Source organism: Aspergillus luchuensis, chromosome 4, assembly GCF_016861625.1.
Source record: "Aspergillus luchuensis IFO 4308 DNA, chromosome 4, nearly complete sequence".
Classification (NCBI taxonomy): Eukaryota; Fungi; Ascomycota; class Eurotiomycetes; order Eurotiales; family Aspergillaceae; genus Aspergillus; species Aspergillus luchuensis.
The window spans coordinates 1,304,562-1,331,237 of record NC_054852.1 but is presented as its reverse complement, the minus strand read 5'-3'; the positions used below and the strand labels follow the sequence as shown (position 1 = coordinate 1,331,237).

Genomic DNA, 26,676 nt, shown 5'->3' with positions numbered 1-26,676 from the left:
TACCAACATAACCGACCCATCCCAACCCAAGCATGCAACCCACGAACCCAAACCGCATCATTATAATCGGAGTTCAGCACGGCGCGGCGAGCATCATTCGATCCTTTGATCTATAATACCAGTCAAAAGTCTTTCCTTCATCATACATTCATCCATACCTTCCTTACCGGGCCCATTTCTTTCAAAATTGAATACATTTTTTCAAATTCTCATTTTCAATTCCCATTTACAAGGTTGGGTGTCCGCATTAGCTCGGTGTTCGGTGTTAAGTTTATCTTGCTTTGAGTTTGATTTTACCTCGATATGCAGGTTTCCGTTTCGCTTAACCTCTTCAGAATGCTTTGAGCAGAAGAAGAATCGCAATTGCACATTCAACCAAAACATGTATTTATATACATACCCATGCTCACCTTCACACCTCTCGGTGATCGGGTATACATCTGTATATAGATCATGTATATACACATACATTGATGATCATATATTTTCACACTGCATGGGCGGGCGGCATTGTATAGCCTTATTGTTTATATTTGTTCCCTCAAAAAACCATCATGTTTCATATATACACACCTGCATCAATGAACAAAGAGTTCCGAAAGAATTACTTACTATCCACTGCAGTAGTAGTCAAATCACCTGTTGTATACGACCCTCTAAGAATAGTACCTGAATATAAGATGTACAGTTCATCATGATATCCACCCACACACCACGCCAGGCACAGCCAATCAACCCACTTGTTCATCAGTATCCAATACGGGCTTATCCATGTACCTGCATGCAACCAACTTATCACTATCACAATAGTTGCCTAGTTTTATCGTTATCCTTTATCCTTTATCATTATCGTAAAGTTACCCCTCCGCGCTTAACCGTAAATTGCACCCTCGTTATCGCTATCGCGACATAAGTAGTACTAACTAGTTAGTCTCATCTTATCCTGTTGTATTAAGATATGATCTGGTGGGGTCTAATCATAATATTGCAGTATTGTAGACGTTAATTTTGTTGCACACAAATACCATCATCATCATCATCACCACCATAACCGGTCCATCTATCAAGGAGTTCCCCAGTGGGTGAGCAAGTAAATAGTAACTAACCCATACAATAGGCGCAAGTGGGGAAAAACGAACAAGAACAAGAGTAAGTGACAAGGGTTTCTGCCTTGTTTTCCCTTCCCCTCCCCTTCCCGCCCTTTCCCCTCACGGTTTAAATTCCAAGCCAATACTTGGTTTTTTTTATTAATTTTGCCTTGCAATTCCGGAATTTCCGGGGATTGAACTTACAAACTAACAGGCGAAGTAGGCTACCTTCTCAATCTATTCTAGGCGAATGAAGGGAACCGAGGGGGAGAAGAAAGAGAAGGTACCAGAACAATAACGCTGTGCCTAAGCGCCGGGAAGTGCAGGGGTGATACGTAGTAAGTAGTACTTTAGTGTGTAAGGAGACAGGTTTTAGTTGCACAAATGAATCAATGACTCGGCTATCCCCCAGACTAATTACTAGTTAGTCCAACTAACCGGTTACTTCTGAACTACCTATACATACTTACATTGGACTCGAAACCAATCTATCTACCTATCTGTACGCTGTACGCTGTATCCAAGCATCAGGTACTAAGAAGTGCAAGTGGGACAAGTGGGTGTCGTACAGATTGGTCGGAATTGGAAAAGGGGCGGTTAGTACTAGTTGTGTTTAATTTCCGGTTTTGGCCTCCTTGTTCAGTGGCTTAGTCTTAGTACAGCAGGGAATTAGTTCACTAGACTAGTTTAGTAACTGTCCGGGCGTTTTGGGAGGGGTCAAGCTTTTGGTTTTGAATGGACTATGACAGAATAGAGAAATAATTTTTAGAAGGGGAAGGGATGAATGGATGGAGTGGAATTTCCGAAATGAGGGGGTTTAATATACTGATTATTAGTGCTAGTACTTCGTTGTAGGTAAGTGGCTGCCTTGGTTTGGTTTGGTTTCCGCCGACCGTTAAGCCCGAAAGGAAGGATAGATTAGTTAATTTGGAGTAGATATTAGATAGATTAATAGACAGGAGTGGTGTTGGTAGTAGTGTCCAATCAAAGTGGAAATAATTAGAATGAAATGGAGTAAGTACCTGTACCTACAGTAATAGTAAATAATATAATGTGTATGTGCTCGCCAATCAGAATAATTGCAGTTCACCCAACGCAAAGAAATCAGCCTGTAAAGAAGAGATGAGTAGTGGTTAGGTAGAAGGTAAACCGAGGTGTAAAGCAGACTGAAGGGACGAATCCAAAAAGAGATACAACACCCAACCCCACCCAAAGATAAATGAACCGCAAATATACACCACGCACTCCTCTCTAATCAAAAAGAAATTGAATATATGGAGGTGATAGATATCCTCTATCTCGTCAACGGTCCCATCCAATCTATCAGTCATATTGGTCCCGTGCTCCCACCCCGAGATAAGCAATGATGTCAGAGGTGCCCTTCTCCCAGCTGATGCCATTTATAGCGTGACACTCTCCAGATCTCGCACCATCACAGACATTTGTGCCCGCTTGGCTGCCTCTGCAACAAGACTAAAGTCTCGTAAGAAAGGTGCTGTCGCCGTGGGACCGCCCGACCCAGTGACTTGGTGGGGGTAGGTGTCCGCTGCAGGCTGGCCCATCGTCGCAGCAGCAGCAGAGGTTTGTGAAAGATCGGTGAGGTTTTGTTGCTCGCTGGCGTTTGTAGTGGGAGCTTGGGATTGAAACTGCATCTGGGCGGTTTGGCTGTTGACTGCGGCAGCGGCGGCTGCGGCTGCGAGACCCAGGGTGTTTTGAGGTTGCGATGAGTATCCTGGTGAGACGTGTGCAGTGGACTGAGGTTGGTTGAAGGGAGTCAGAGTGCGGGAGGAGCCGTCCATGTTGTATTCTCTATATATCTATGGTGGAGGAGAGGTGGTGGTGATAAAGGACGATAGCGATGGGAAAAGTCTATGAGGGCGGCAGCGATCGCGCTGAGGAGGGAGCGACAAGGGAGCAAAAGGCTAGGCTCAGCTGGCGAGATGAGATCGCAGTCCAGGCGTAGAGAGGGTATCGGGGATTGAATGGACTGATCCGGTGGAGTCGTTAGTCGCCTTAGCCTGATCGCTGGCGTATAGAAGATGGCGTGATGAGGGGAGAAGAAAGAAGGAAAAGAGGCCGGCAGAAGAGAAAGAAAGAAAAAGCGCCAGCCAGCAAAGGAAAAGCAGCAACACGTGGGGCTCGTCCCAGAAGGCCGCGGTATGACGTCCGGCAAGGCTAAAGGCTGATAAGTGGAATTTCCACGAACGGATGACGCTGAACCGGAAAGTGAGGGACGGTTGCGATAGTCACAGATAGTCGGGGCGCTGCGATCAATTGGTCGGGATCGTACTTTTGGGACGCAAGGTCAATCAGGCGATAATATACTGAGAGTTAGCGAGGGAGGGGGGAAAGGACAATCATCGAACTAGTCAAGCGGAGATCAGTTCAGTTGACGATGATCGACAACCCCCGTCGCGAGGAGCTGAAAACTATCAGACTATTGTGACTACTAGTAATGATTGCTCTCTTTTTCTTTAGTCTTCCTGTTGCATTGCTGCTTTTGAAAAGCAACCATCGGCCAGCAAAAATTTCGCGAAAAGGTAATGCCGATAATTACCCGGCCGGTATGCGAGGCGGTCTCTCCGCCCGACCCCACGCGGGGTTTGCCTAGGAGATGCAGGTACCGTGACCGTATTACGCGGCGATGCCTCGGCTGAACAGCACGTGAGGTCAGGTGACTCTCTTGTGGTTCACTCACCCGCACTAGTCCCTTTACGGTATTCCCCCACCACGAAAAAAGACTCCACCCTGAGATTCGCATTCGAGAATTCATTATTCGGTGCGCATCACCGCCCCATCGCCCATCATGCGACATTCACATCCTCACCAGATCGATTTACTCATCCGCTGGAGCTAGGCTCGCATCTGATCATCATGGCGGAAGAAGACAATTTTGACACGGCGGCCATGTTCGAGGACCCCGAGGGCTTCTATGAACCCGAGCCCGAGCCCACCTTTGCAGAGCATCACATGCTCTCCGGCCAAAAAGTGCGCGTGCGCCTCGTTGGTAGCCATCCTCTCTATGTACGGCACTCCTGGTACCTCATGTTTCACCCGGTTTCACTCATTAACCGCTCATTCTAGGGAAACCTCCTCTGGAACGCCGGCCGAACCAGCTCCCACTACATCGAGGAACGCGCCAGCACACTAATTGAGGGGAAGGATGTCCTCGAAATCGGTGCCGCCGCCGGTGTCCCGAGTATCGTCAGTGCCATTCTGGGCGCCCGCACCACCGTGATGACCGACTACCCCGACCTGGATCTTGTTCAAAACATGCGCTACAATGCCTCGTTGGCTGAGCCTCAGATCGCGAACCCTGGCTCCCTCCATGTTGATGGATATAAATGGGGAAACCCGGTAGAGCCGCTGCTTGCGTGCCTGCCAGCTGGTGCGACGGGCTTTGATGTGCTTATCATGGCAGATGTGGTTTACAGTCATCGCGAGCATCCCAATCTGATCAAGACGATGCGGGAGACCCTGAAGCGGACCAAGGAGGCCGTCGCGTTGGTGATCTTCACGCCATATGAGCCATGGCTGTTGCCCAAGACGGAGAAGTTTTTCCCGCTGGCGGAGGAGAATGGCTTCCAAGTAACTAAGATATTTGAGAAGCTTATGGATGAGGTGTTGTTCGAGAATGACCCAGGTGTAAGTGTAGTTGCCCCACCTGGTTAACTGGCAATCTGGCTAACATACTCTAGGATGAACGTTTGAGAAGGACGGTCTTTGGATATGAACTTCGCTGGGCAGAGGAGGAGCTGAAATAGCATAACTGGCGTTGGAGGAAATGGATGAGTTTATGAGTCATGACTCGCTTTGAGACGTGTAGACAAATAGATACGCCTACAATAAAAGTTGTTTATATTAGCGATAAAATGCAAATAGACATGGCAATATCTGCTTCAGAGCGAGCATGTTTAGAAGTAGACGACAATGTTGTGCTTGTTCCAACTGTATAGAGCCGTCAGTCACATGGACCCCACCGAGCCGCCCCGCGCAAAAATAACTTCCAACAATTCATTCTCCGCCGCAAATCCACCGCGCAACATCAGCAACCGACCATAACTGTTGATCGCTCCTCTTCCCTCTCATCATGCCGGTAAATTCCCTCCATCCCTCGCGATAGATCCGCATTAACCAACCATAGCTCATAGTATTGACCGGCTATCCCTGCTCCGGCCTCACCTACCGCGCCAACCAACTCGCAAAGCAGCTCGAAGAAACCCAAACCGAACTCTTCAACACCGGCGCTCTTCCCTCCACGAAACCCCGCTACAAGATCCATGTCGTACCTACTCATGATCCCTCCCATCCGCGAACCGTCTACGACCATGCCCGCACAGAAAAGGAGACCCGAGGCGTGGCGTATGCGCGGGCGAAGCGCGCCCTCGGCAAGGACAGTTTCGTGATCCTCGACGGAATGAACTACATCAAAGGATACCGGTATCAGCTGTGGTGTGAGGCGAAGGCACTAGGGACGACCTGTTGCGTGGTATGCTATGCTATGCCCTCTCTCATCCTCCTTCAACAATAACAACCATCAAGCAACAAGCTAACACAATCACCACCAGGTCCACGTCGGCACACCCATCGACCAATGCGTCGCAAACAACGAGGCTCGACTCCGCCGTCAAAAAGACACAGACGACAACAACAACGAGAACAACAACGAGAGCACTCCCCAGCCTGACACCGAAGCGACTCAATCCCCCACCGAACCCACCTCCGACCAAGAAGACCCCTACCCCCCGGAACTCCTCAACAACCTCATCTTCCGCTACGAAGAGCCCAGCATCCACAGCCGCTGGGACAAGCCCCTCTTCACCGTCCCCTGGACCGATGCATCCCCCCCAATCGCCGAAATCTGGACAGCCCTAACCGGCATCCCGCACCCTTCAGCAGCAACCACCCCCGATCCCAACACCTCCGTATCAACCCTCACCTCAGCCCTCAACAATACTAGCCTCTCCTCAGCAGCAAGCACCACCACAACAGCAAACAATCCCTCTACATTCCGCACCAACCGCCCCAAAATCAAACCCCACCAAGCAACCGCCCTCCCCGCCGCAACAGACTCCACAGCCCTCTACAACATGGAAAAGCGCACCTCAGCCATCGTCTCCGCCATCCGCAGCTTCACGCTCTCCAACCCCTCCGCTGAAGCCGCCCTCGCGCAGTGCCAAGACGGCAACAGCAGCAGCAGTAATGGCCGGGGAATAAGCATCCCCGTCCCGGAGGCGTCCATGCCCGTTTATGTTCCGGCGCATGTGGCCACGTCCGGCACGACGGATGAATTAGCCGGCGCGGGCGGCATTCTTGCGTTGCCGAGACTGCAGAGATTGAGGAGACAGTGGATTGCGTTGAATCGGGCGTATGTGCAGGGGGCGCATGCATCGAGTAAGGGCGGGTTGACGGCGGAGCAGGTGCCGGATGCGTTTGTGAGGTTTTTAAATGCGGAGTTTGGGGCAGAGGGCGAGTAATCGCATTTTTTCCAAAGGTCCGGTTATTTTTTTGTGGTTGGTTTTGTGATGAGGGTGTTGGGGTAGGTTGGGGGTATGTTCTCGGTGAGTGCAAGGCTTGCTTATAGTGATGAGATAGAGACAGGTGGGAAAAGTTTACCATAGAAGCGTGTGTTTTTGCAAGTATTTAGAGAGCGTCATTTTCATTATAGCTTACTGCAAATAACGTCTGGCTGTAGGCCTACTGGCAGGTTACTTGACATACGTATGTTATGACTGATGATGGGCGAGTGTCTGTATTCGAAAAAGCTTCTCGATTTGGGTATTTGTCGTAACTTTCAAAGGAGATTACAATTTACAGCTCTAATAGAGTTGAAAGGTAGGTAGTGGGAAGAAAATAGCAAAACTTTTGATCCCCGCTAGCAGGGAAGTAGAGTAAAAAACTAGAGACAGCGACCCTCAGAAACATGAGTAAGTAGTCAAGCTATATCCAAAGCGGGGATTGAAAAATCCCAAAAAAAGGTGCAAGAGAAACAAAGAATATTCACAGGACAAAATGCACGTATGAACTCCCAATACATAAGATAATGGCAGGCCTCCTGTTCCACGACCTGCACCTATACATGAATGCAAACCCGTTATCTATATCCATGTCCAAATCCAAAAAACCCATGTACAAAACCATCGTCCCTGTATTTCCAATTCGCCCCGTTCCCATCTTTTTTTCTTCTCTCTGGTTGACCTCTTTCAAACATAGGCCCGAGATGAAGGTCGATGCTTCGCATCGATACCGAAAAAGTAGCAAGCAAAACCACGCCCAAAAGCAAGAAGATACACAGAATTTGAACAAAAGTTTTTACAGAACCATGCGCAGCAAGCTGCGCGTACATGAAACGTAAACTGTCACAAGACAATGATTAAGGACTTAGGAGGCATCTCCTATCCGACCGCCCAGAGCTGTCGTCCCCGATCAGGGCTTCCACCATACCAACCTACACCGTAGTGAGTCCGGTAATGGTCTGGAAGATACCCCTCTAGGTGATGGGATCAGATCCGCATCACCGAGGGTGAAGCCGCGAGATGCGTCGTGGACACATTGTGGCTGGAGCGGGGAGCTCTCCGGGCAGCTGCAGGAGGCCAAGGATCCTTTGGAATGAAATAAGAAATCCAACCGATGGTCAGAGAATGATCTTTCACGGACCCTTTCCATGAAACTTCTATCCATCACGGCTCTTTCCCGTTACCATGAGATCCTTCCTATGAGAACCATCCAGCACTTGGCGATGCCTGGGGAGATAAATTTTAAAAAAGACTGCACATGATCGTCGCAGTAAAGCATTCAAGCAGGAAGACCGTGAGCGATCTGGGCCGCAGCCTGGCTGGCCTCAATGTGGCGGTAGTTGAGTCCAAGAGTAATGAGCTCCTGAAGGCTGGCATTGACCTTCTCATGCATGGAAGAATCCTGGGGCGTGATATTGGTGAGCTCCTCGAGCAGCCGGGACCGGCAGTTGTAGTAGTTTCTCTCCGCATTCTGGAGTCTCTGGTTGTGATGAGCAGAAGTCTGTTGGGCAGCCTTGAGAGGGTTGGTCTGGGACTGGGTGGAACGAGTGCGCTTCATGGTGGGGGCTCCAGTGACCCCAGCAACTCTACGCTTGCGTCCGCCCGTCTCCTTCTTCTTGGCCGGTCCAGTGGTAGGGGAAGCATCCGGGGAGCTGTGCCTGTCCGAAGAGGCAAAGTCGTGTACACGTCTCATGTGGTCGAACAGATTCCACCTGCGGGGAAATCCGTAGCCGGGCACCGACCTGTCACAACCCTCAAACAGGCACAGGTGGGGGTTATCTCCGTGACCGTGGAATCCATGGGCTTCGCGCTCGTGGCGGAAAAGGCATGCGTTCGAAGAGAACTGCAGCTGGGCATCCATGCAGGCGGCGACCTTGCAGCGGTAGGGCTTCAAGTGGGAGTCCAAGTATTTGCTGTTGCACGATTAGTGTCGATGCTTCATCGAAGCGCTGCAGGTTTGACTTACTGATAGGCACACTTCTGAGTAGTCGGGGGGTGGTTGCAAGGCTTCTCTCCGTTGGCAAAGGGGCAGTAGTACTTTCCATCACTGTGAGTGGGCAGGGAGTAGTAAGGGTGATCCCGGGGGTTCCGGAGATCAGAGCCCTCCTTGGCTTTCTGGCGGAGCGTTTCCTTGACGGGCAGGGGTGGGAAAAATTCAGGATCCTGCTTGACCTGGGTCTGGGACATGGAAGTCTGCAGGGCTGGCCTACGTGCATTCTTGGTTGCCCGAATGGTTCTGTTGGGGGTCAGAATCGGCTGCTCACAGCTGCAAATGCGATAGAGAAATACTAACCTGTTAGGGTCCTGCTCACTCAAGGGGGGAGTGAGGGGGAACAATGGGGCTCCTAGGTTGATTCCATGGCTTCCAACGGGAGTGGTTGTAACATCTTTGAGCATGGCATCTTCATGGCTCATGAAGGTGGGGTATCCAGAGGCAGAGCAAGAGGAAGTAACAGAAACATCATTACTGGCGTCAGACAAGGGGGGAGAAACAGGCACTGATTGGAACATGCCAGTGGTATACTGATCCATGGATGATCCGTGGTAGTTCATCGAGTTCCACGCCTCATTGCCGGCCAGGTGGCCGTCATCCGCATGAGAGCTGTGGCTGGAGAGAGTATCATCAGGAGTGCAAGAGGACTGGGTACCATTCTGGCCATAAACTTCATTATCAAAGGCAGAGAGGTCAACCAATGAGGAGTAGTGGTTGAAGTCATGTGCATGGGAGAAATCCAGGTCATTCTGTTCAGTCACATCCTGGATGCCTGAGAAATCGGATCCGGCGTGATGATACATTACATCACTAGGGCCAACGGTCGATGGCAGCAGTTGCTGAGAGAAAGAGAAAGAGAGCATCTGGACTTCCGGGGACTCTGGTTTGGACATCGCACCACTGTCAAGTGCATCCACGTCGCTCAGAGACCACCCCTTCAAGTCATTGGGGGTCCCGTGGTTGGGGTGTGTGCTTGAACACAAGGAGAAATTGTCCTGGCTCGAAAGTTCATCATCCTGGATTCCTCTGGAGGCCATGTTGGGGATCCCTGGGATCATTTGGTTTTGTCTCGGCTGAGACAAGTGGTCCATAGTGTGCAAAGATGACTGGGACAAAGACATGTTCTCTGGGTCGTTCTTGATCTTGGTGGACATTGTGTGTGGGTGTTCTAATACCAGACAAGCTGGAAAACAAATGGCAAGCACTAGAAAGTAACTAAGAGTCAGTACATCTACACCTAATCGCTGTTGATAACAATGACAGAAAGTGAACGATGGTCTGCATCTGGGATCCATGTTGCGTCAAAGGGCCTATAATCAGTCAGATAAATCATTCATACAAGCTTTAAGGTCGAGGCACACCAACCAAGAGGATGTCGTGTGTAGATCAATCCAGGGAGGTTACCGCTTGATCCATGAGAAGGGGTGTACTGTTGTTAATCCAGGAGTATATCTGAGGTCATAACCAGTAAAGCGATCGGCAAAAGCGGCAACATGTCCGTGGTGCTTGTTTCCGGCGTCAAAGCTGCAGCTGCAGTAGATCGGGTCGTCTAGTCTCGGTTAAGGTATCCATCCAGGGATCCAGACTACAAAAGGGTATCAAGTGATAAGATGCAACACATAAGTTGATCAACGGTTCAGTCCATTAAGTGTCGAAATCCAGTGATGTTTTGATCGAAAATTCCAAGGTCGGAGTTCATTGTGTGTTCATTGCTATTTCCAGAGACGGCTTCTAATCCAGAACGGTGGGAAATCCAAATCGGGAACGGAGAAAACAGGCCAACAAAAAAGGGGGTCCAAGGCAAATGTCCAAACTCCCACTAGGCTTAGTGAGGAGAGATCCGGTGGTTCCAGGCAGAAAGGATAGTCCAGGGGTAATCGAAAATTGAGTGTGCAACATTAAACAACACTCAAGAGTGTCCAGCCACACAGCGGCTGCTGTGGACAAGCAAAAGAATTCCATGGTCACATGTTTTCGTCAATCCGTCACTTCGACGGAAGAATCCAGCGGAAGCAAAGAGATTCAAGAGTCCAGGGGTCCTCTATAGTGCTGCTGTCGTTGAAAAGATCGTCGATAAAAGCGGATCCAGGAGTTTCGAAATGCAAACAATCGCAGAAAGGGACAAAAGCAAGAGAAAGAAAAGCAGAATCAAAGCAAGCAGACAAAAGGAGAATGATGAGGGGACTACCTGTTATTGTGTTGCCGTATACTCAGACTAAAGCCTGGGAGGAGCGAAAAACAAAACAAAGCAAGCAAATCCTATCCAGGATACGGACTGGGTTTCCAGAAGGGCAGTTCAAGGGTTGATCTAGCCAGGAGGGGAAGGCAAGTAGTTTCTTTTCTTTTCCAAGATCCACGGATTGGACACTTGAAGTAACAGAGAAAGAACAAAAGAGTCAAGCAAGTAGTAGTTCAAGCCTTGAGAGCAAGTGGAGATGATGGGATAGTAGTAGGCAAGAGCTGATTTGACTGTGACAAATCTAGCAGAAGTAGTATGGAGGGGTAGTGTGTGTTTTGGAAATGTTGAGTGTGTGTGTGGAGTAAGAGAAGATCAATGGAAAGTAAAAAGGGGGTATCTTGGGTTCGTTGGGTATCAAGAGTGGGCAAAGTTCGGATTTCTTCTTTGAGTCTGGTGTGATGATGATGAGGAGAATAGGAAAGGTCGAGAAGAATTCCATCTGGAGGGGAAAGGACGGCCTTTTAGAGGCGAGGGAACCGGCTGGAGTCTCGTTCAGGAGGCCAGGCGTGGGGGGTAATCGGAGGAGACAGTGCGTCCAAGCGTGTGCCGAAAGTGCATGCTTGCTGCAGCCGGCTGCCTCACTGGCCGTATCGAGCATGATGATTTGGCGCTGCGAGACATGGCGGTGATAGTGGTGCAGCGCCAGGTGGTGTTGTCCGGTCCCTCTCTGCCAATGATTCTCGGAAGTCGCCCATCATGGAGGGGCTTGACGTGGCCGGTGGGTGGATGTATCTAAAGGTATCATTTGGCAACGGCACCACCCGGGCAATTGCTCAATCTAGCGGTGAGGCGGGCCTCACCCGTCCTCCACCTATCCGAGAAGTATGATTGGCGGCCAAGGAGAAGATGGGCTGCAGTGTTGCATCACCGGCAGCAAAGCCCCTCAGCCGGCAGGATTGGCAATCCTCAATGATTGGCGCCGAGCCCTTCCTGAGCGTTCCCCGTGGTTTGTCGCGTGCAGGGCTATCCCTGTACCTGCCAGCCAGTCATCGGCATTTCCTCGGCGGCCCCGCTTGCCCTCGTGAAAGGATGCCAACTTTGGCTTCATCCTTTGGCTATGATGCCCACCACGTCAATCCCCTCCTACATCTCGCGGAACAGGGATCTCGCTTGTCGCAGCTACTGCACATAATTGACAAGTCGCAGCTACTGCACATAATTGACAATTGCCCCTCCTTCCCCGGGACAGCGTGTTGCTTCATGCCACAGCGGCTCGCTTCGCCCAATCTCGCCGCTTGCTGCGAAAGAAAAGGAGGGGGAGGGGTTGTGCCATCCAGTTTGACTGTCATGTTTGCTACGTTTCATGATGAGGAACCTCACATCCTTCTTCCGGATATTAGTTGACAGCTGCACTCCGGGCTTCATCCACCGGCGCAAGCAAGACTTGACACCACGGGAAGTTGGGCAGCAATGTGATGGATTTAATTACGGGACTGCCGGGAAGTTTCTTTTTACGCTTGTCTCAGAATAAGCTGGAAGTTCAATAATCAGGGTTGGATTGGATTCATCACAATTTCAATAATCCCGCTCTCTCTCAAATTAAAATTCTAAATTATGGGTATCCCGTTCTACGCCGTATATTCCCGCACCGTTCAGTTCTAGGCATCCTAAAGCATGCAATGTCAGCGATTGGTTCTCGAACGATATTCCAATTTGAATAGCAGACAATGACGCAACAATGGGTGTGTGTATATCAGATAAAGGTGAAAGATGGTATACAGTTTTCGTTCAACAATCCGAAGATCTCAGGTGAACTATGCTTATTGGTATGGTGTTCATCATTGTGGGCAAATAGCCCCCAGTGACACCCATGTAGAAAAGGGGTAGAAAAAGAAACAAGTGCTGCGCTTACCTGTTGCCTGAAGGACCCAGAAAAGGGGGAGTCGTAAAAAAAGAAAATGGAAAGAGACAAAAAGAAAGCTAGACGGCGCGCAGACCTCGCCAGGAACCCTGTGCGACGAGGCTGCCAGCTGGTCGCGTCGCTGACACGAAACAGTTTCAGAAACCCGCCTACATCAAAGCAAGGCCAATGAACTCCTCATGTCTGCTTCCGAGCAAGCAAATAAGATGATGCAGGCACCATCTTTGCCACCTCTGGCGTGTCTGTTGTCGTCTGCGTGGTGTCAAGAAGAAAGGGAAAAGAATTTGGCATGTGGGAAGATATTTTAAGAGCCGCCGAAGCGAATCATGCACGTGATATGTTTGCACGGATTGCACCCCCACTCAAGCCGAGGTTCCGATGATCCAAGATGAAGCTAAATTAGTGACGCCCAAGTTCTACGGTAGTGAGCTGGGTCGTTTTCCGGGCCGAGCCGTTTCCAGATGTCTTGCTTAGACGAGAGTCCTAATGATGCTAGTCTATGGACTTCACCATACCTCATGTGGTAAGTTGTCCAATTCGTCTTGTACACAAATAAGATCACATAATCTAATCATAAAGCTGTGTTCTGGGTCGCTATACACCTTATGCGGCCTCATCAGAGCATGCGTTGTGATACCCTGACGACCTCCTTCCGGCTCCTATACGCGCACTCCCTCGAATTCTCGATGAACGGGTTTTGCGATCGTAGCTGCTTAGGCACAATCAACGATTATGAAAGCTCCCTAGGTCACAAGCATAATCAGCTATTTCCAATTGTGTCCAGTTGCCGATGTAGCTATTGTTGTGTTGGCGGCCTGGTCCTCGGTCCCAATACCACACTCGTAGTGATATTATTCTACCGTAAACTTGACAAGTGGATGCTTTTTGACCTTACCTGTGTATTCATCATACATCACATGACGCTCATTCCGCACGCCGTTACATACCCTCCCTCGTGTCTCTGTTGAAGTTTCCCTAGGTCATCTTGCCATTTTTGCAGAGTTAAACGAAACATGAACTGGACTGGAGGTCGTCTTCGACGACACTCGAGCAATAATACAGGAAATAAAAAGAACAATTTCAAGAGTTCAAGAATAGCAGAGACGAAAGACCCTTTCACGACTTCCCTAGTTAAGAATATCTGCCTCGAAGGCATTCGAGCTAGAGAACCATGCAGCAAGCCAATACATCATCCAAGCAAGCAGGTAGAGTACGTCCGTGGATCCTGTTAGTCCTTGATGCTAAGTTACGATCAAGTCTAGCCATAGTTCCTCTCTCTCCTACCCCACTAAGAAACCACGTCTCGTATCGACTGTACAGGAGTCCTCACCAGCAGCTCAAGACTTAGCACGGATCAAGCATGAACTGCTAGAGAAGGCTGACTGGGCATCGGTTGCAGCAGCACGGCCACTCACGGTGCTATTCCCTTCAGTAGATGCTTTACAGAAATTTGGGAGGCGGAGAAAAATAACGAATGATGACCGTGAGAGGCTGGGATCATTCGTCCTGCGTCCAAAGCTTACCTACCACCCCAAGAATCGCAGAGGTGCAGAGGCAGAGGAGAGCATACAAGACCTGGACATAAGAATAAATGGCCAACCTGCTGGAGCTAATCATCCGGGGCTTCATGGCCCACCAACTGATGCTACATCGCAGTCAATGCTTCTGGACCATGAGTCCCTTCCCGCAACGCCAAAGCCACTTGTGCATGAGTATGTCTATGAGAACGTCGGCGTTAGGAGCTCAATCGGTGACAGGTCTTGGATCCTAGACTCTTCGAGCATCCCAGCTTCATGTGTGTCGTCCTCTGAGAGAGGATTGTCCACCCAGGTAAATTCCATAGTCCGGGACCCGGACTATTTCGTTGACAATTCTCCTGGCAAGGAGCAGTTCCAGGTTACAGGTTCAGAAGCTCTACAGTCAGCAGACACTAGCCCAAAGGTTCAAGAAGCAGGGACTCCGATCAGGCGACGATTCACGATAGATGACCAGATACTTGCCGAAGAGGAATGGATAAAGGCCGCCTATGGCACATCCCTGGAAAGAGACGGTTACTCAATCGCTCATCAGTTTCCTCGGAGCCTTTTAAACCCTGAACTATCTTCACCAACTGCAAATGACAGCAGACGGCAGATGTCTGCGCAAGAGTCCATGAGCACTTCATCGACATTGAATCACTCCAGTTATGGTTGGCTCCCAGAGCCCCGCCACAACATACAACGAGTTATGTCACAAAAGACAGATAAGGGACAGATTGAGAAGGTGCCCAGTGAATCTAGATTACGAAGCACCAGGCTCGCTCCTCTATCAAGAAAACCGACCACACCCCCTCTGATAATCTTTGGCCAGGCTGTCGATCTTGATGGTAGTCTATTCGCTACTAATAAGCAAGTCGAGCACGAAAAACAGCAGGCTCAACACGACTTCACATGTTCTGCCACCACGTTTCGTGAAGCTAACAGTTATATATCAACGGATAACTATCCGTTCGAGACAAATCTCCGTCGACCAGATAACGTTGCATTTTCACCGAATACGGTCAAGTTCAGCAAGGTTACCGTAGAGCCAAGGACCGGGAGAATATACATTGATCAGGCATGCGCTTCTCCCCTGTCAAGAATAGCAGGACCAGAACGGACGTTTCCTGGGAGGCACGCAGAGGATCGGCCCGCCCAAGAATGGACCAATCGACGTCGTTTACACAACTAGGTCCAGGCACATGAGCCTAATTCAACAGGACATCATCTTATGACCCACTTGTACTACACAGCGTGATAAGCATGTCACTGCTCTACGTTTATCCTCTAAGTGTTGGTAAGAATTGAGTAGCTATAAAGCTGTCTAGAATAATAATGAGCTCCATAGTGACCCGTTAAATCGTCAGTCACATGCCGATCTTACGTCAGGCACCGGGAGCCAGCCCCGACAACGTGACATCCACCTGTCTCCGCATCTCCGCAGGTACAACAACAACACCAACACCAGTACTATACCTCCATCTCAACCTTCATCTTATCTTCCTCCCACCTACAACTACCGAGCTCCATCTCACACTGTGACCACAAAATGCGTCCCCTAACACCACTCCTCACCCTTCTGCCCCTCCTCCCCTTCACAACCGCCCACCCAACCCACCAACTCCAAACCACAACCACCAGCACAACCAACACCACAACCGAACTCCGCGCCCTCCCCCTCGTAATCTGGCACGGCCTCGGCGACCAATACCAGAGCCCCTCGCTGCAACACCTAATCAAAGTCGCCGAAGACGCCAACCCCGGAACCTACACCTACCTAATCCACCTCTCCCCCAGCAGCGCCGGCGACCGCCAAGCAACCTTCCTAGGCAACCTCACAGAACAAATCGCCTCGGTCTGCTCCCAACTCCTCCAGGACCCCATCCTCTCCACCGCCCCGGCCATCAACGCCCTGGGCTTCTCCCAAGGCGGGCAATTCCTGCGCGGCTACATCGAACGCTGCAACGTTCCGCCCGTCCGCACGCTCATCACCCTGGGCAGCCAACACAACGGCATCTCTCAATTCCAATCCTGCGCCTGGAACGACTTCATCTGCCGGGGGGCGGAAGCCCTCCTCCGCTCCGGCCGATGGTCAACCTTCGTGCAGGGCCGGCTCGTCCCCGCGCAGTATTTCCGGGACCCCGAACCCAGCGAAATGGAGGAGTACCTCAAGCATAGCAATTTCCTAGCAGACGTGAACAACGAGCGGGTGGTGAAGAATGAAACGTACAAGGAGAATCTAGGCAAACTGGAGAAATTCGTCATGTACATGTTCGAAAAGGATCGGATGGTGGTACCAAAGGAATCAAGTTGGTTTGGAGAGGTAGATGGAGAATCTGGCGGTGTAGTGGGAGTCAGGGAGAGGAGTATCTACAAGGAAGATTGGATCGGGTTGAGGGAATTGGATGAACGGGGTGGGTTGGTGTTTAGAACACTCAAGGGCGGGCATATGGAGTTTGATGAGGAGGAGCTGGTGGACATCTTTAGAGAGTTTTTGGGACCCATCGAGGTGGAGATTCCCGATGATGAGGTCGAAATTGATGAGAGGGCGAAATTGGTGAGCCAGGGAGGATACTACTAGTATTGATGGTTGATTTGATTTGATTCTTTCTTCTTTCGCTTTGCCTTTTGCGTTGCTCATCTTTCAGGAAAATGATGATCATGGTAGAGGGGAAGAAGAGTTACGGCGCTACTACGGAGTAATATTATTATATATTATACCCGGTTTCAACTACTAGCCTTAGTTCAGTTAGTTCAGATTGTCTTCTTCAATTCCGACTCTTCGCTTTCGCTACTAATTTCTATTCTATACTTTTGAGTACTTTCACTACTAACTCTAGTAGCACTGCTGAATGCAATGATGGTACTATTAAATACATGCAAATGCCACTGACTGGCACTAAGCTGCAAATCCTTTGCTTACATCGGGATATCATCACAGCCAGAGAAGGAGCCCCACTGGAAACGAACATGAAAAGCTAAGCTAATAAAGAAACAAGTAAATGAATTGGAAGCAACAGCAGCAGCAGGTAATATCCAAAAAAAATGAAATAAGGGAAAAGATACAGTAGCCAGCAATAACAACAACAATAGTAAGAAATGACGAAAATACCGCATGTAGTAGGTAGGTAAGCAAGCAAGTAGTGTACGCAGTACAGCTCTATCAATCAATCAAGCAATCAATCACAGTCCGTCAGTTTAATCCATCGCAGACGCCATTATTAATGATCATGCATAAATAGACAATGCATCATCCATACTGACGCATGCGCGTGGTAATAGTGAGACAGACATATAAGTGGTAGTAGTAGTAGTAAGTAACAAAGGAGAAAAATGTTAGGTAGTAATTGGTAGCAGGCAGGTATTTGGCACAAGGAATGGGATGTTCAGAGAGGAAGGAAAGGAAAGAAAGGGTTGTTGAAAGGAAATGAAAAGATGGGATATATCATGGGCCTCGACGATCATGACTCGAACAACCTGGTGGAAGACCCGGATGGATGGAAGTAGGTAATGCAAATGCAATAGTCGGAAAATAGGAAAGAAAAGTATATGAAGGAGAGTATTTCTTCAAAGGAGGATACATCATCAATAAGGCGGACGGCCGATTCCTCCAGTAATGCCCCGGCGAGAAGCACCACGGGGCCTGCCGGGGCGCGACTGCGACTCTGCATGTGCCGGGGACAAGAACCCGTTCAGAAGGTTCTGCACGTCACGGCGCTGGGCACTGTCCGTTGGCTCGGACAGGTCTGGCACCCCGTCGTAGACATGGCCTCTGGAGTAGTCACCATCAGCCGCTGCAGCTGCGAGACCCGTGCTGGACCGGCTCTTGTGCTTGTTGAGAGATTTGCCGTGGTGAGGTGCGGCAGGTGTGCCGGGCTTGCCATTTGCTGTTGGCAGCCGACGCGGCCCTGGTGCAGTGGATGGTCGCTCTGAGGCCAGGGATCGCTGCGAGTCGTTCGACATGCCTCCGGTGACCGACAAGGACGGGGGAATCGGGGGCACAGGGGGGATATCGTCTGCGGCCATGAAGTAGGCTTGGCCATTCTCTGTGTATCCTAGGGCGGAAGCTTTGGGAGTCACCATGCCGTCGCCGTCCGGAAGACCGTGTCCATCCCTGGTCGACTGAGGCCTGATCGAAGCTCCGTCACCGTCAATCTCAGACAAGGAATAGCCGCTGACCATGCTCTCGCTGCTAGACGAGACCACGCTGCGGTTGGAAGCATCCAGTCGACCACGTAGCGGGCTCAACCGGCGCATCTTGTCCTGATCGTTGATGGAAAGAACACGACGCAGGTCGTTGATATGAACCGGGGACTCCCTGCTAGTGCTCTGAACGTGCCCCCGAGCAGATTCGGGGACGCTCATCCGCCGCGAGTTGTGCAGTCCGGCTGCACTTTGCTGCGCGGATGGAGGCGAGGTAGTCGATGGCGAACTGCCGTCTGCGCCATTCAGGTAAATGTGACTGCGTATCGCCATTGTTCCGGCCTTGGAGCCATTGAGGGACAATGCTTCGGTCCTCTCCCGCTCCGCGGCTGCAAGGCATGATTCTCGGGACCATGCCGAAAGCATCTGCTCCCTAACGAGTGGAGGAAGTAGATCACCGCGCGGAGCTGAAACTGATCCATGTCCCAGGATAGGCATAGTAAAGCTGCGCGTTGGGGAGCCTGGAGGACTGTGAGAAGAGACGAGCGCGGCATGGTTGTATGCATCTTCGATGCCACGAACAAGGTGCTCAACGTCGGTGATAAAGGGAGTCATCTGATCAGTGTTCGTGGTGTTACCGGTGGCACGGTGATCTCCGCCTTGTAGGATTTGGTCGAGATCAGCGGCGGGCAAGCGGATAGGGTCAAGCCAAAGGCCAAGCTGTTGCCTCTTGGAGATCTCTCCTTGAATGGCCTGGCCTACCTCTGTCGATCCCAGCTCGAATCGCTCAGACAAGGCCCACAGATATCCATACACCAAGCTTCCGATATTGACCTTGGCAGAACCGGATGCCAGGCTTGGAGCGCTGTTCATGTCATCTTGAAGCTTCAGCACCATAGGCAGTCCAAAACGGGCGGCGTTGACCCCGAGCTTATCAACAAGGCTGGCCAAGATCAAATGAAGCAACCGGATTTCAGAAATGCTAGTCGGGCTTTCAAGCGCGATGTCATAGATAGTCAGGTGGAGCATTCGGAGGAAGTTGAATTGAGCTGCTATGGCAGCCTTCTCTCTCTGCATCGCCGTAGACACTGATCGCTTTCCAGTCCTCTCGCCGACATCCGTTAGTTCCCCTTTGGGGATTGAGGGTTTTGCGTGCTTATCCTTGACGGTCAGGTCGCTCTGATTGGTTTCGAGTTTCAACCAGGACAGTAACGCATCAGCATATGCGTAACGCGCATCGCCTTGACGTTCCTGCAACAACCACTGCGTTCCTTCCCAGACGTGGATTCCGACATGGTTCCTGGACTCCACGCCAGATACAGCTGCGGGATTCCGAGAGTTCGCTACTATCAGAATGTTCTTGATAGCTCTAAGAGCGGCAACCCGTCCAGTAGTGGAAGAAAACGCGATCGAACTGGCCTCCCCAGTGAGACTGCCAGCCTGCGAAGCAGCTCCGGGAGAATCGTTAGAAACTTGCGCAGGATGTTCGTGGGTGGATGAAGGCTTGATCCGAGTCAAGACAACTCTAATCATATCTACAACTTGATCGCCATAGTAGATATGTGTCGTAAGGTCTCCAATGCACCGCTGGAAGAGAGTGATCAAATCTGCTCTCTTCCCAGATAGTTCGACTTGCTTCTCCGAACCCGCAGGCGACAGCAAAAACGACATATGCTGCAAAAGACCCAAAAGGATATCGATAACGCTAAGACCGATCATGTTCACCGGAGACTTCAGCAACCAGTCGATCATGTAAACGATGATGAAAGGTTCATCTAGGGCTTCCTCTCTAGGGTTGACATCGAATAGAAGCTCCATGGCGGCAACCAAGATGATGAACCGGACCTGCACCGGGCACCACTTCGCGACCAGTTCAATCAACGACGTAGCCCAGCTATCACGCGAGTTCAAGGACAAGCCCAAGCTGGTGGTTCGGTTTCTGCGGAGCATGAAGTCCAATACAACCTTCGTGGTCACACGAATTTGACCGCGGCTGCTTCCAGTAACAACAATGCGCTCAAGGCAGCTGAGAGCGAGCAGCCTCACATCCATTTCCGCCTTCTTGTCTGCATCAGCCGCGGACTGAGAAGCCAAGGCCGGATCACCAGTCACGGTGTCGACAGTCTGCACGGTAGCGTTGCTAATTCGGCGCCGGTGCGCAAGATCCGCCTCACTGCTCTTCTCCGATTCCATAAGCTGCTGTTCCAGAGACGGGATAACATCCTCATCTCCGTGGCAAACGTTCTCCAGAATGACCGGCAATATGATCCTCAACGAATCTCCACCATCGGCAGCCAAGCCCGCCTCGGAACTGACCACTCCCTTGATCGCACGAAGTCCCGCATTGCGCCACCGTATCGCCGCAGGGCCGCTAGAGGCAGGATCCAACTGGGGTGAATGCACCTCAGCGAAGCTCGCATACGTCCGCACAACCTCGCGGTATTGTGTCGCAAAGTCCTGTTCGGCCGACAACGCCGCCATATCCTGATGGCGGCAGAACATTTCGAAGGTCGCGATCGAGTCTTCCACGATTGTGATATCACGGGAGCGTAGGACGGTTTCAATTACCGTCAGCACGGAGCGGGCGTAGATGGGGAGGTCGCGGGGCACTTTCTCGATAAGCGCGGTGAGAATCTGAAGTGTCACCTGTACATTGCTTTACCAGAACATGTCAGCCCGTCATCCACAGAGATCCCCCAAGTGTATCTAGTCCTCACAACATACCCTATCTTGCGGCGCCAGACATCCCGAGCGGCCCGTTTCTCCAGGAAAGCGCCGACCTTGGTCAGCTTGCTGCGACGAGTGCTCGCATAGTAGAGCAGATAGGAAAGTTCACTCGGATTCGGCTTGACTTCCGGAATCCCCTTCTGGTATTGTGGATAGCATTTCAGAACCAAGACCTGATGCTTTGGCCGACATGACTGGCGTACGCCCTCCATTGGGCGAAGTGATTTGCAGGGCGATTACCCGATGACTGTATACTGCAGATTTTCAACGGTTGTAATAAAACAGGGTGCAGATCCGGTGACCGATTTGGTCACCTGGAAGGAAGTATATTCAAGGACTGATTAAGGATCTGTAACAAGAATAGACCATGAGGAAGTAAGGTGTGGCACGTCGCAAAGGCCTTACTGGGGGATGAACGGGGTTGCGGCAACGGCCAACGTGGTTTAAGGAGAAAGGAAAGGAGAGGAGAGAGGACAGGGCTTCCAGGTCGAGTTGCAATCACCACGGGTGGGGTCGATCCATCGGAGATACTAGTAGTTACCCAGCCTGAACAAGGAGGTGGGGGATTGAGTGAAGAACGAGGAACACTGTCAACCGCGGAGGTTGGCAAGCGAGGCAGAAGCGAAAAGTGTCGCTCTCCGGTTCTCTGGCGGATGGCGATAAGTTTAGTGTTGGGTTGCCGCGGCGAGATTGAACCAACGGCCTGCTCGGGAAATTCAGCCTGGCGCGCCGCTTCGGCCGCGTCACGGTTAGGCGGTCGCAGAACTTGCCCTTATACCAGATGAATTGTCCATGATATGAACTTGGTGTTTGATGTTTCCTACATAGGCTACTCTCTAGATGATATGATGTATTCTTCTTTCATTCGAATTGGTCTATCAGTATTGGCTTATATGCTCGATCTACAAGAGAGCAGGTACCCAAGAGAGTTTTTCCCCCTGCAACCTAATACAACCCCACGGCAACGTCATAGGCAGAATATCAGGGACCGATGCTGCTCCTCCTATGGCTTGAGAGCGAAGAATTTGGGCATCTCAGAGTCATTTGTAAAACGAACCTGTTGGATGCTCGGGGTATTTCCTGTCGTGTCGTACACCTGACTGCTCTCTAGGGTGCGCATATTCCCCTCCGTCTCTTACATCGGCCCCAGGCCCGCTCAGGACTCCATCGAGCAATCTCAACCGGAATAGCTCGGAAATCCCAGCTAAACAGAGAGGAGTATGTCGATGATCCTGAGGAGTGCTTGTCGAGGTGCATATTTGGTAGCTCCAATAATGAGCCGGTTCCATGGCCGATCAGGGGATACCTCGGTCACACATGACTCCGGGGAGATCATGAACCATCTGGGGTTGCATTAGGACTGCAGCATAAACCGCGGTGCATCAAGGTGTCCCAATATCGACAAACATTGCCCATGCCCATGCCCCGTGCAGATCTTCTGATATTGTGTCTCAATTTTACCCCTCTCCGCAGTTAAGTTGTAGAAGACAGTGGCCTGAGCTTGAGCAGGACATCGTTCCGGGCCAACCACCGAACCAATCCACCTCGAGCCCAATGTGCAGCACGCCTGTTTCCTGCTATTTCCAGTGTCACTGCGCATATTCCTAGCTTGCTTTGGCTTGTTCGCCCTCCTGTTCTCCAGACTCCGCAGCTGCTTCGACGGGTTCGGCGGCGACATCGGTCTCCGCTAGCCTTTCAATGACGTCGGGGCGAATGATGTCGCGACGGAAATTCTCCTCCTGCAGTAGTCGTAGCGCCCGCAAAGTGGCACCGGGATGGGTCAGGAACTGGGCGTATTCGGGGGTCTTCCAGTAGGAATAGAGGTAGGCCAGGTATGCTGCAAATGCCTGCGCGTCGGGGTCTGCGGAATCATTGTTCACGTCGCTGTCATCACCGGACTTGTTTATGCCCAGCAGATTTGGATATGTCACGGCGAGGTGGGACAGATAGTAGGGATTGGCGAGAGAAGACACAAACTCTAGCTCGAGGGTGAAGCGAGGATTTGTGAGGGTCGGAGGCGGAGGCTGTTGTGGTTGATCGCTTGGGGGTGGCTGCTCCATGACGCGACGACGATGCTCTCGAACGAGCCAGAGGACCGAGGGGGTCGGTGACTGAGACTTTGAAGTAGAGAAAGATGTGGGTGGTGCGTAGGTTGCAACGAGTCGGAGCTATTCAGATGAGACAGCGCGACCAGTTGGAGGTTGCCAAGACAGGCTCACCTCCGACGCGGCAAGCTCCAATTCACTTTGATCTTGGTTGATAGTCGATGGCTTCTATAGCCACTAGTGCCTCCCCACTTCATGTATTGGCCAGCAGTCATATTCGATGAATTGCAATCGATTCAGATGTTCTACTGGCATCTTACCATCATGTGATACCCAGTTGCTGGGTGTCAGTTTGGCCATTCATCCTGGTGCATAGTGTAGCTTGACTCTAGAATTACTATCCGAGCCATGGTTGGAGCCATGGATTACTACTTCGATTTCATTGGTAGTTATTTAGTACTTACAGACCACATTTAAGTCTTGCGCATGAATCAATAGAATAAAGCCATTTTTGTGTCTACAGTACATAGTGGATTGACAGCGGGCAATAGTCACGAATTGCCATTTTACTTTTCTCTAGTAGCCGCCCCCAGCTGCGGTCTCAAGCTGCTAGAAAACACTAGACTGACCTAGAAAATCCCATTATCTATGCAGAAAGCCGATGGTTCACATTAATAGATTTTGGCTGAATGCGTTAGACTCAGAAGTAGGTCTTAAGTAATTAGTCAATCAGTCAATTGGTCGCTGTACAGAGCATTAGTCAATTGAAACCGGGATTTAGATGACGCCGACCCAGTCATTCAATGTCAAACGACCGTTACGATAAACTAGCGCCATCGGGCGATTTATATGAGACTGGCGCCGGAATCAGATCGCCAAATAATCCTTTCACCTGGGTGAGGGAGGGTCCACTCGATCTATCTCAATGGCTTCGAACAGTGATCCATCAGAGTTCAAACGAGCCACATTGCGGTATGAAACCCATCGGAGATAAGCTCTGAGGGGACGGTGGTCCTTCCTCGCCCGCCTTTGACTGTTCGGGAATCCGATGACATCTTAAGCATTCTTTGGCTTGGCCAGAGCGAGACCTTCGCCCGGTTATCGATGCATGCTGCCGTACTTTGTAACACTGAACCGCTTGATGACGTTGTTTGTCGATCCAAACGATAAGCCTAGATTGGACAGGCCGCTAACTATGAGATCCAGTAGGCAGTCAAACCAAATTCCGGGTGCAGAGGGAGTTGAAAGACATTACGAACCGGCCCAACACACTCTGGTCGAGACCACATCATTGACTGGAATCAAGATTTGTGCCATTAGATGCTCTGGAAATACTTTGTCTGCCTTTCGAAACTATGGGTCACAGCTGTGCCACGCACACACGCATCCAGTCACAATGTCATGGTGTACTGGATACTACTATAGTATCAACTAGTCAATAGTAGTGGTGGTTCCAGCAGCAGCCGTCAAATCCGATACAAATCGGAGCCAGACGCCGCGGGACGATCGGGCCAGGGCTGAGAAAAGCAATATGGAATTATGCTGCAGGTCGGACATCTGTTCAAAGACTAGGATGATCGGCCAGCTGTGCCGGCGGAGTCCGGATATATTCCAGTCCTTTTCTATGGTGGATTTAAATGATGCGAAAAAAAAAATGAATGGAATGGTAATACTACGTATGCTGGCAGTGCTAGTAACAGAGAGGCGCGCCACGAGTGAGAGTGCGACTCCATCGGTACCGTGGCGACATCCACCTGTCGTATTCCGTCGGTTTTGATCGAGGCAAAACTCACCGGCTGGATGGCTGCATCATCATCATCATCATCATCATCATCTTGCTCCGCCTCAGACAGGCAAGACACAAGACAGCATTCCGGACGCGACCGGACCGGAAAACAAGGGAAGGGGAAAAAGTGGGCGATTCCGGGATTTATAACCTATATACGCAAGCCACCCTCACTTAAAAGGTGGATTAAGCGGAAGTAAGGAACCAAATGGGTGGCCAAGGCAGGTCACGCAGCACAACCAAGAGGTGGATGGAATTAGTAAGATGCCGGTGGGATGGATTGTTGGTTCATTAGTTAGTTAGTTAGTTAGTTAGTTAGTTAGACAGTCGGTAATTATTAACCCAGCAGCTCGTTGAATTAAGTAGGTAGTTGAACTGGTTAACCGGCAGATGGATGAGGATGAGCATGACCGAGACTAAGACCAGGGGGGGATCATCCTCATCGTGGGAGGCCCGCCGGTGTCGATCGGAAGGATAACAATGGATGGATGATGCAGCAGGTGGGCTTGCATTCTTGGGGGAGGAGCTGACGCAAGAGCACGAGTTTGTTGAGACTTTCCAGTACCAATTTAGGAAACAAAATCAAATCAGGGCTGGAAATGTCTAAGCCATGCGAGAGAATGATGACAGCAACAATCATGAGTGAGTCCAGATGAACGTGGTGGAAGGAAGAAGGTGGGTGTTTGTTTGTTGGGTCTGTCGTGTCCTGCAGAAGCCAATGTTTGTTTCTATTCTCGGGGGGAGGAGTGGCACGAGAGGGAACCTGTGGAGATGAGAACGTTTGGTTCCCTACTATCTAGTCTAGTGCCGTCTCTCTCCTCTCAAGACTTACAGGCAGCAGTAGTCGAAGCTCGTCACTAGTTGGTTCGGTTGGTTGGCCGATTGCTGACCGGAAAACCATCGAATGGAGCTGCAAAGTGTTTTTCCTGCATCCGCATCCCTACTAGTCGCATGAACCCCAGCTTTTCTTTGGTGTCTAGTTTGTGCCTAGGTACATTGCCATTCTGCATATGATCGGAGGATAGTTCTACGTAGCATACGGAGTAATAGATTGATAGCAGTCGCAGGAGCAGAAGCAGGAAATAAAAAAATATAAAATAAAATGGGAGGATCTGGGAGATGAGATGAAATGAGATGATTAATAGGGAATAGCAGCAACCAAGCAAATCAATCCACAATTCAGGCACAGGAATGGACCAACCCCTGAGATGAAAGTTGGGGTCGCCTGTCAAATTGACTCAATTAGTTTGCGTGGGCGGAAGGAGGGAAGAAAAAAGGTGGTGGCTGATGATTGATGATTGATTGACTGATTCCTGGGCAACCAGAGATGATGAGATGCACTTTGCCCTTTCTTTTCTCTTCTGTTTTCTAGTTTTTATTTTATTGTTTTGTTGTATCCCCCCCTCCATCGATCGAAGGAGTCCATTCCTTTTAATTATAATATCTGTATTATATTACTACTAGTAGTACCTTCTTTTTCTTTTTGTTTTTTTAATTCTAGTGATCGAATAGTCGAATAAGAAAGAAATTAAATAGTATGAAAATAAAAAAAATCTTCTACTCCATTTTCAGTAGTATCTCCTTTGGTTGGATGCAGTCATTCCCTCTCTCGCTTTCTCTTCCTTCTTCCTTTCCTCCTTTTGCCGCGTCGACGATCGCCTCTTCGGGCCCTTCATTTTGCCTCTTTCCAGCAGCTCGAGTGGTTCCGTCCATCATTTTCCCCAAGGGGTTCTGGATCCTCATTGGCACCCGTCATTCCCT

General features: G+C 50.4%; 9 protein-coding genes across 9 annotated transcripts; 5 read left to right on the top strand and 4 right to left on the bottom strand.

Annotated features, from left to right (window-relative positions):
- Positions 1 to 2,488: 2,488 nt before the first annotated feature.
- AKAW2_40481S (uncharacterized protein) lies at positions 2,489 to 2,887 on the bottom strand (the record flags this gene model as incomplete). The annotated part of the gene is made up of 1 exon (XM_041688814.1): positions 2,489 to 2,887. The coding sequence occupies one exon, from the start codon at positions 2,885 to 2,887 to the stop codon at positions 2,489 to 2,491; it is 399 nt and encodes a 132-aa protein (XP_041542561.1).
- A 1,075-nt stretch (positions 2,888 to 3,962) lies between these two features.
- On the top strand, positions 3,963 to 4,852 carry efm7 (putative nicotinamide N-methyltransferase Nnt1; the record flags this gene model as incomplete). The annotated part of the gene is made up of 3 exons (XM_041688813.1): positions 3,963 to 4,112; positions 4,173 to 4,733; positions 4,787 to 4,852. The coding sequence occupies 3 exons, from the start codon at positions 3,963 to 3,965 to the stop codon at positions 4,850 to 4,852; spliced, it is 777 nt and encodes a 258-aa protein (XP_041542560.1).
- A 326-nt stretch (positions 4,853 to 5,178) lies between these two features.
- AKAW2_40479A (putative RNA polymerase II Elongator complex associated protein Kti12) lies at positions 5,179 to 6,565 on the top strand (the record flags this gene model as incomplete). Its single annotated transcript, XM_041688811.1, has 3 exons — positions 5,179 to 5,184; positions 5,233 to 5,577; positions 5,657 to 6,565. 3 exons carry the CDS (start codon positions 5,179 to 5,181, stop codon positions 6,563 to 6,565), a joined length of 1,260 nt encoding a protein of 419 aa, XP_041542559.1.
- Positions 6,566 to 7,131: 566 nt separating this feature from the next.
- AKAW2_40478A (uncharacterized protein) lies at positions 7,132 to 7,443 on the top strand (the record flags this gene model as incomplete). Its single annotated transcript, XM_041688810.1, has 1 exon — positions 7,132 to 7,443. One exon carries the CDS (start codon positions 7,132 to 7,134, stop codon positions 7,441 to 7,443), a length of 312 nt encoding a protein of 103 aa, XP_041542558.1.
- A 440-nt stretch (positions 7,444 to 7,883) lies between these two features.
- AKAW2_40477S (putative C2H2 finger domain protein) lies at positions 7,884 to 9,892 on the bottom strand (the record flags this gene model as incomplete). Its single annotated transcript, XM_041688809.1, has 3 exons — positions 7,884 to 8,517; positions 8,571 to 8,840; positions 8,898 to 9,892. 3 exons carry the CDS (start codon positions 9,890 to 9,892, stop codon positions 7,884 to 7,886), a joined length of 1,899 nt encoding a protein of 632 aa, XP_041542557.1.
- A 3,976-nt stretch (positions 9,893 to 13,868) lies between these two features.
- Positions 13,869 to 15,406, top strand: AKAW2_40476A (uncharacterized protein; the record flags this gene model as incomplete). The annotated part of the gene is made up of 2 exons (XM_041688808.1): positions 13,869 to 13,907; positions 14,018 to 15,406. 2 exons carry the CDS (start codon positions 13,869 to 13,871, stop codon positions 15,404 to 15,406), a joined length of 1,428 nt encoding a protein of 475 aa, XP_041542556.1.
- Positions 15,407 to 15,763: 357 nt separating this feature from the next.
- Positions 15,764 to 16,795, top strand: AKAW2_40475A (palmitoyl-protein thioesterase family protein; the record flags this gene model as incomplete). The annotated part of the gene is made up of 1 exon (XM_041688807.1): positions 15,764 to 16,795. The coding sequence occupies one exon, from the start codon at positions 15,764 to 15,766 to the stop codon at positions 16,793 to 16,795; it is 1,032 nt and encodes a 343-aa protein (XP_041542555.1).
- Positions 16,796 to 17,799: 1,004 nt separating this feature from the next.
- Positions 17,800 to 20,859, bottom strand: EFR3 (uncharacterized protein; the record flags this gene model as incomplete). The annotated part of the gene is made up of 1 exon (XM_041688806.1): positions 17,800 to 20,859. The coding sequence occupies one exon, from the start codon at positions 20,857 to 20,859 to the stop codon at positions 17,800 to 17,802; it is 3,060 nt and encodes a 1,019-aa protein (XP_041542554.1).
- Positions 20,860 to 22,688: 1,829 nt separating this feature from the next.
- On the bottom strand, positions 22,689 to 23,144 carry SOH1 (mediator of RNA polymerase II transcription subunit 31; the record flags this gene model as incomplete). The annotated part of the gene is made up of 1 exon (XM_041688805.1): positions 22,689 to 23,144. One exon carries the CDS (start codon positions 23,142 to 23,144, stop codon positions 22,689 to 22,691), a length of 456 nt encoding a protein of 151 aa, XP_041542553.1.
- Between the last annotated feature and the right edge of the window lie 3,532 nt (positions 23,145 to 26,676).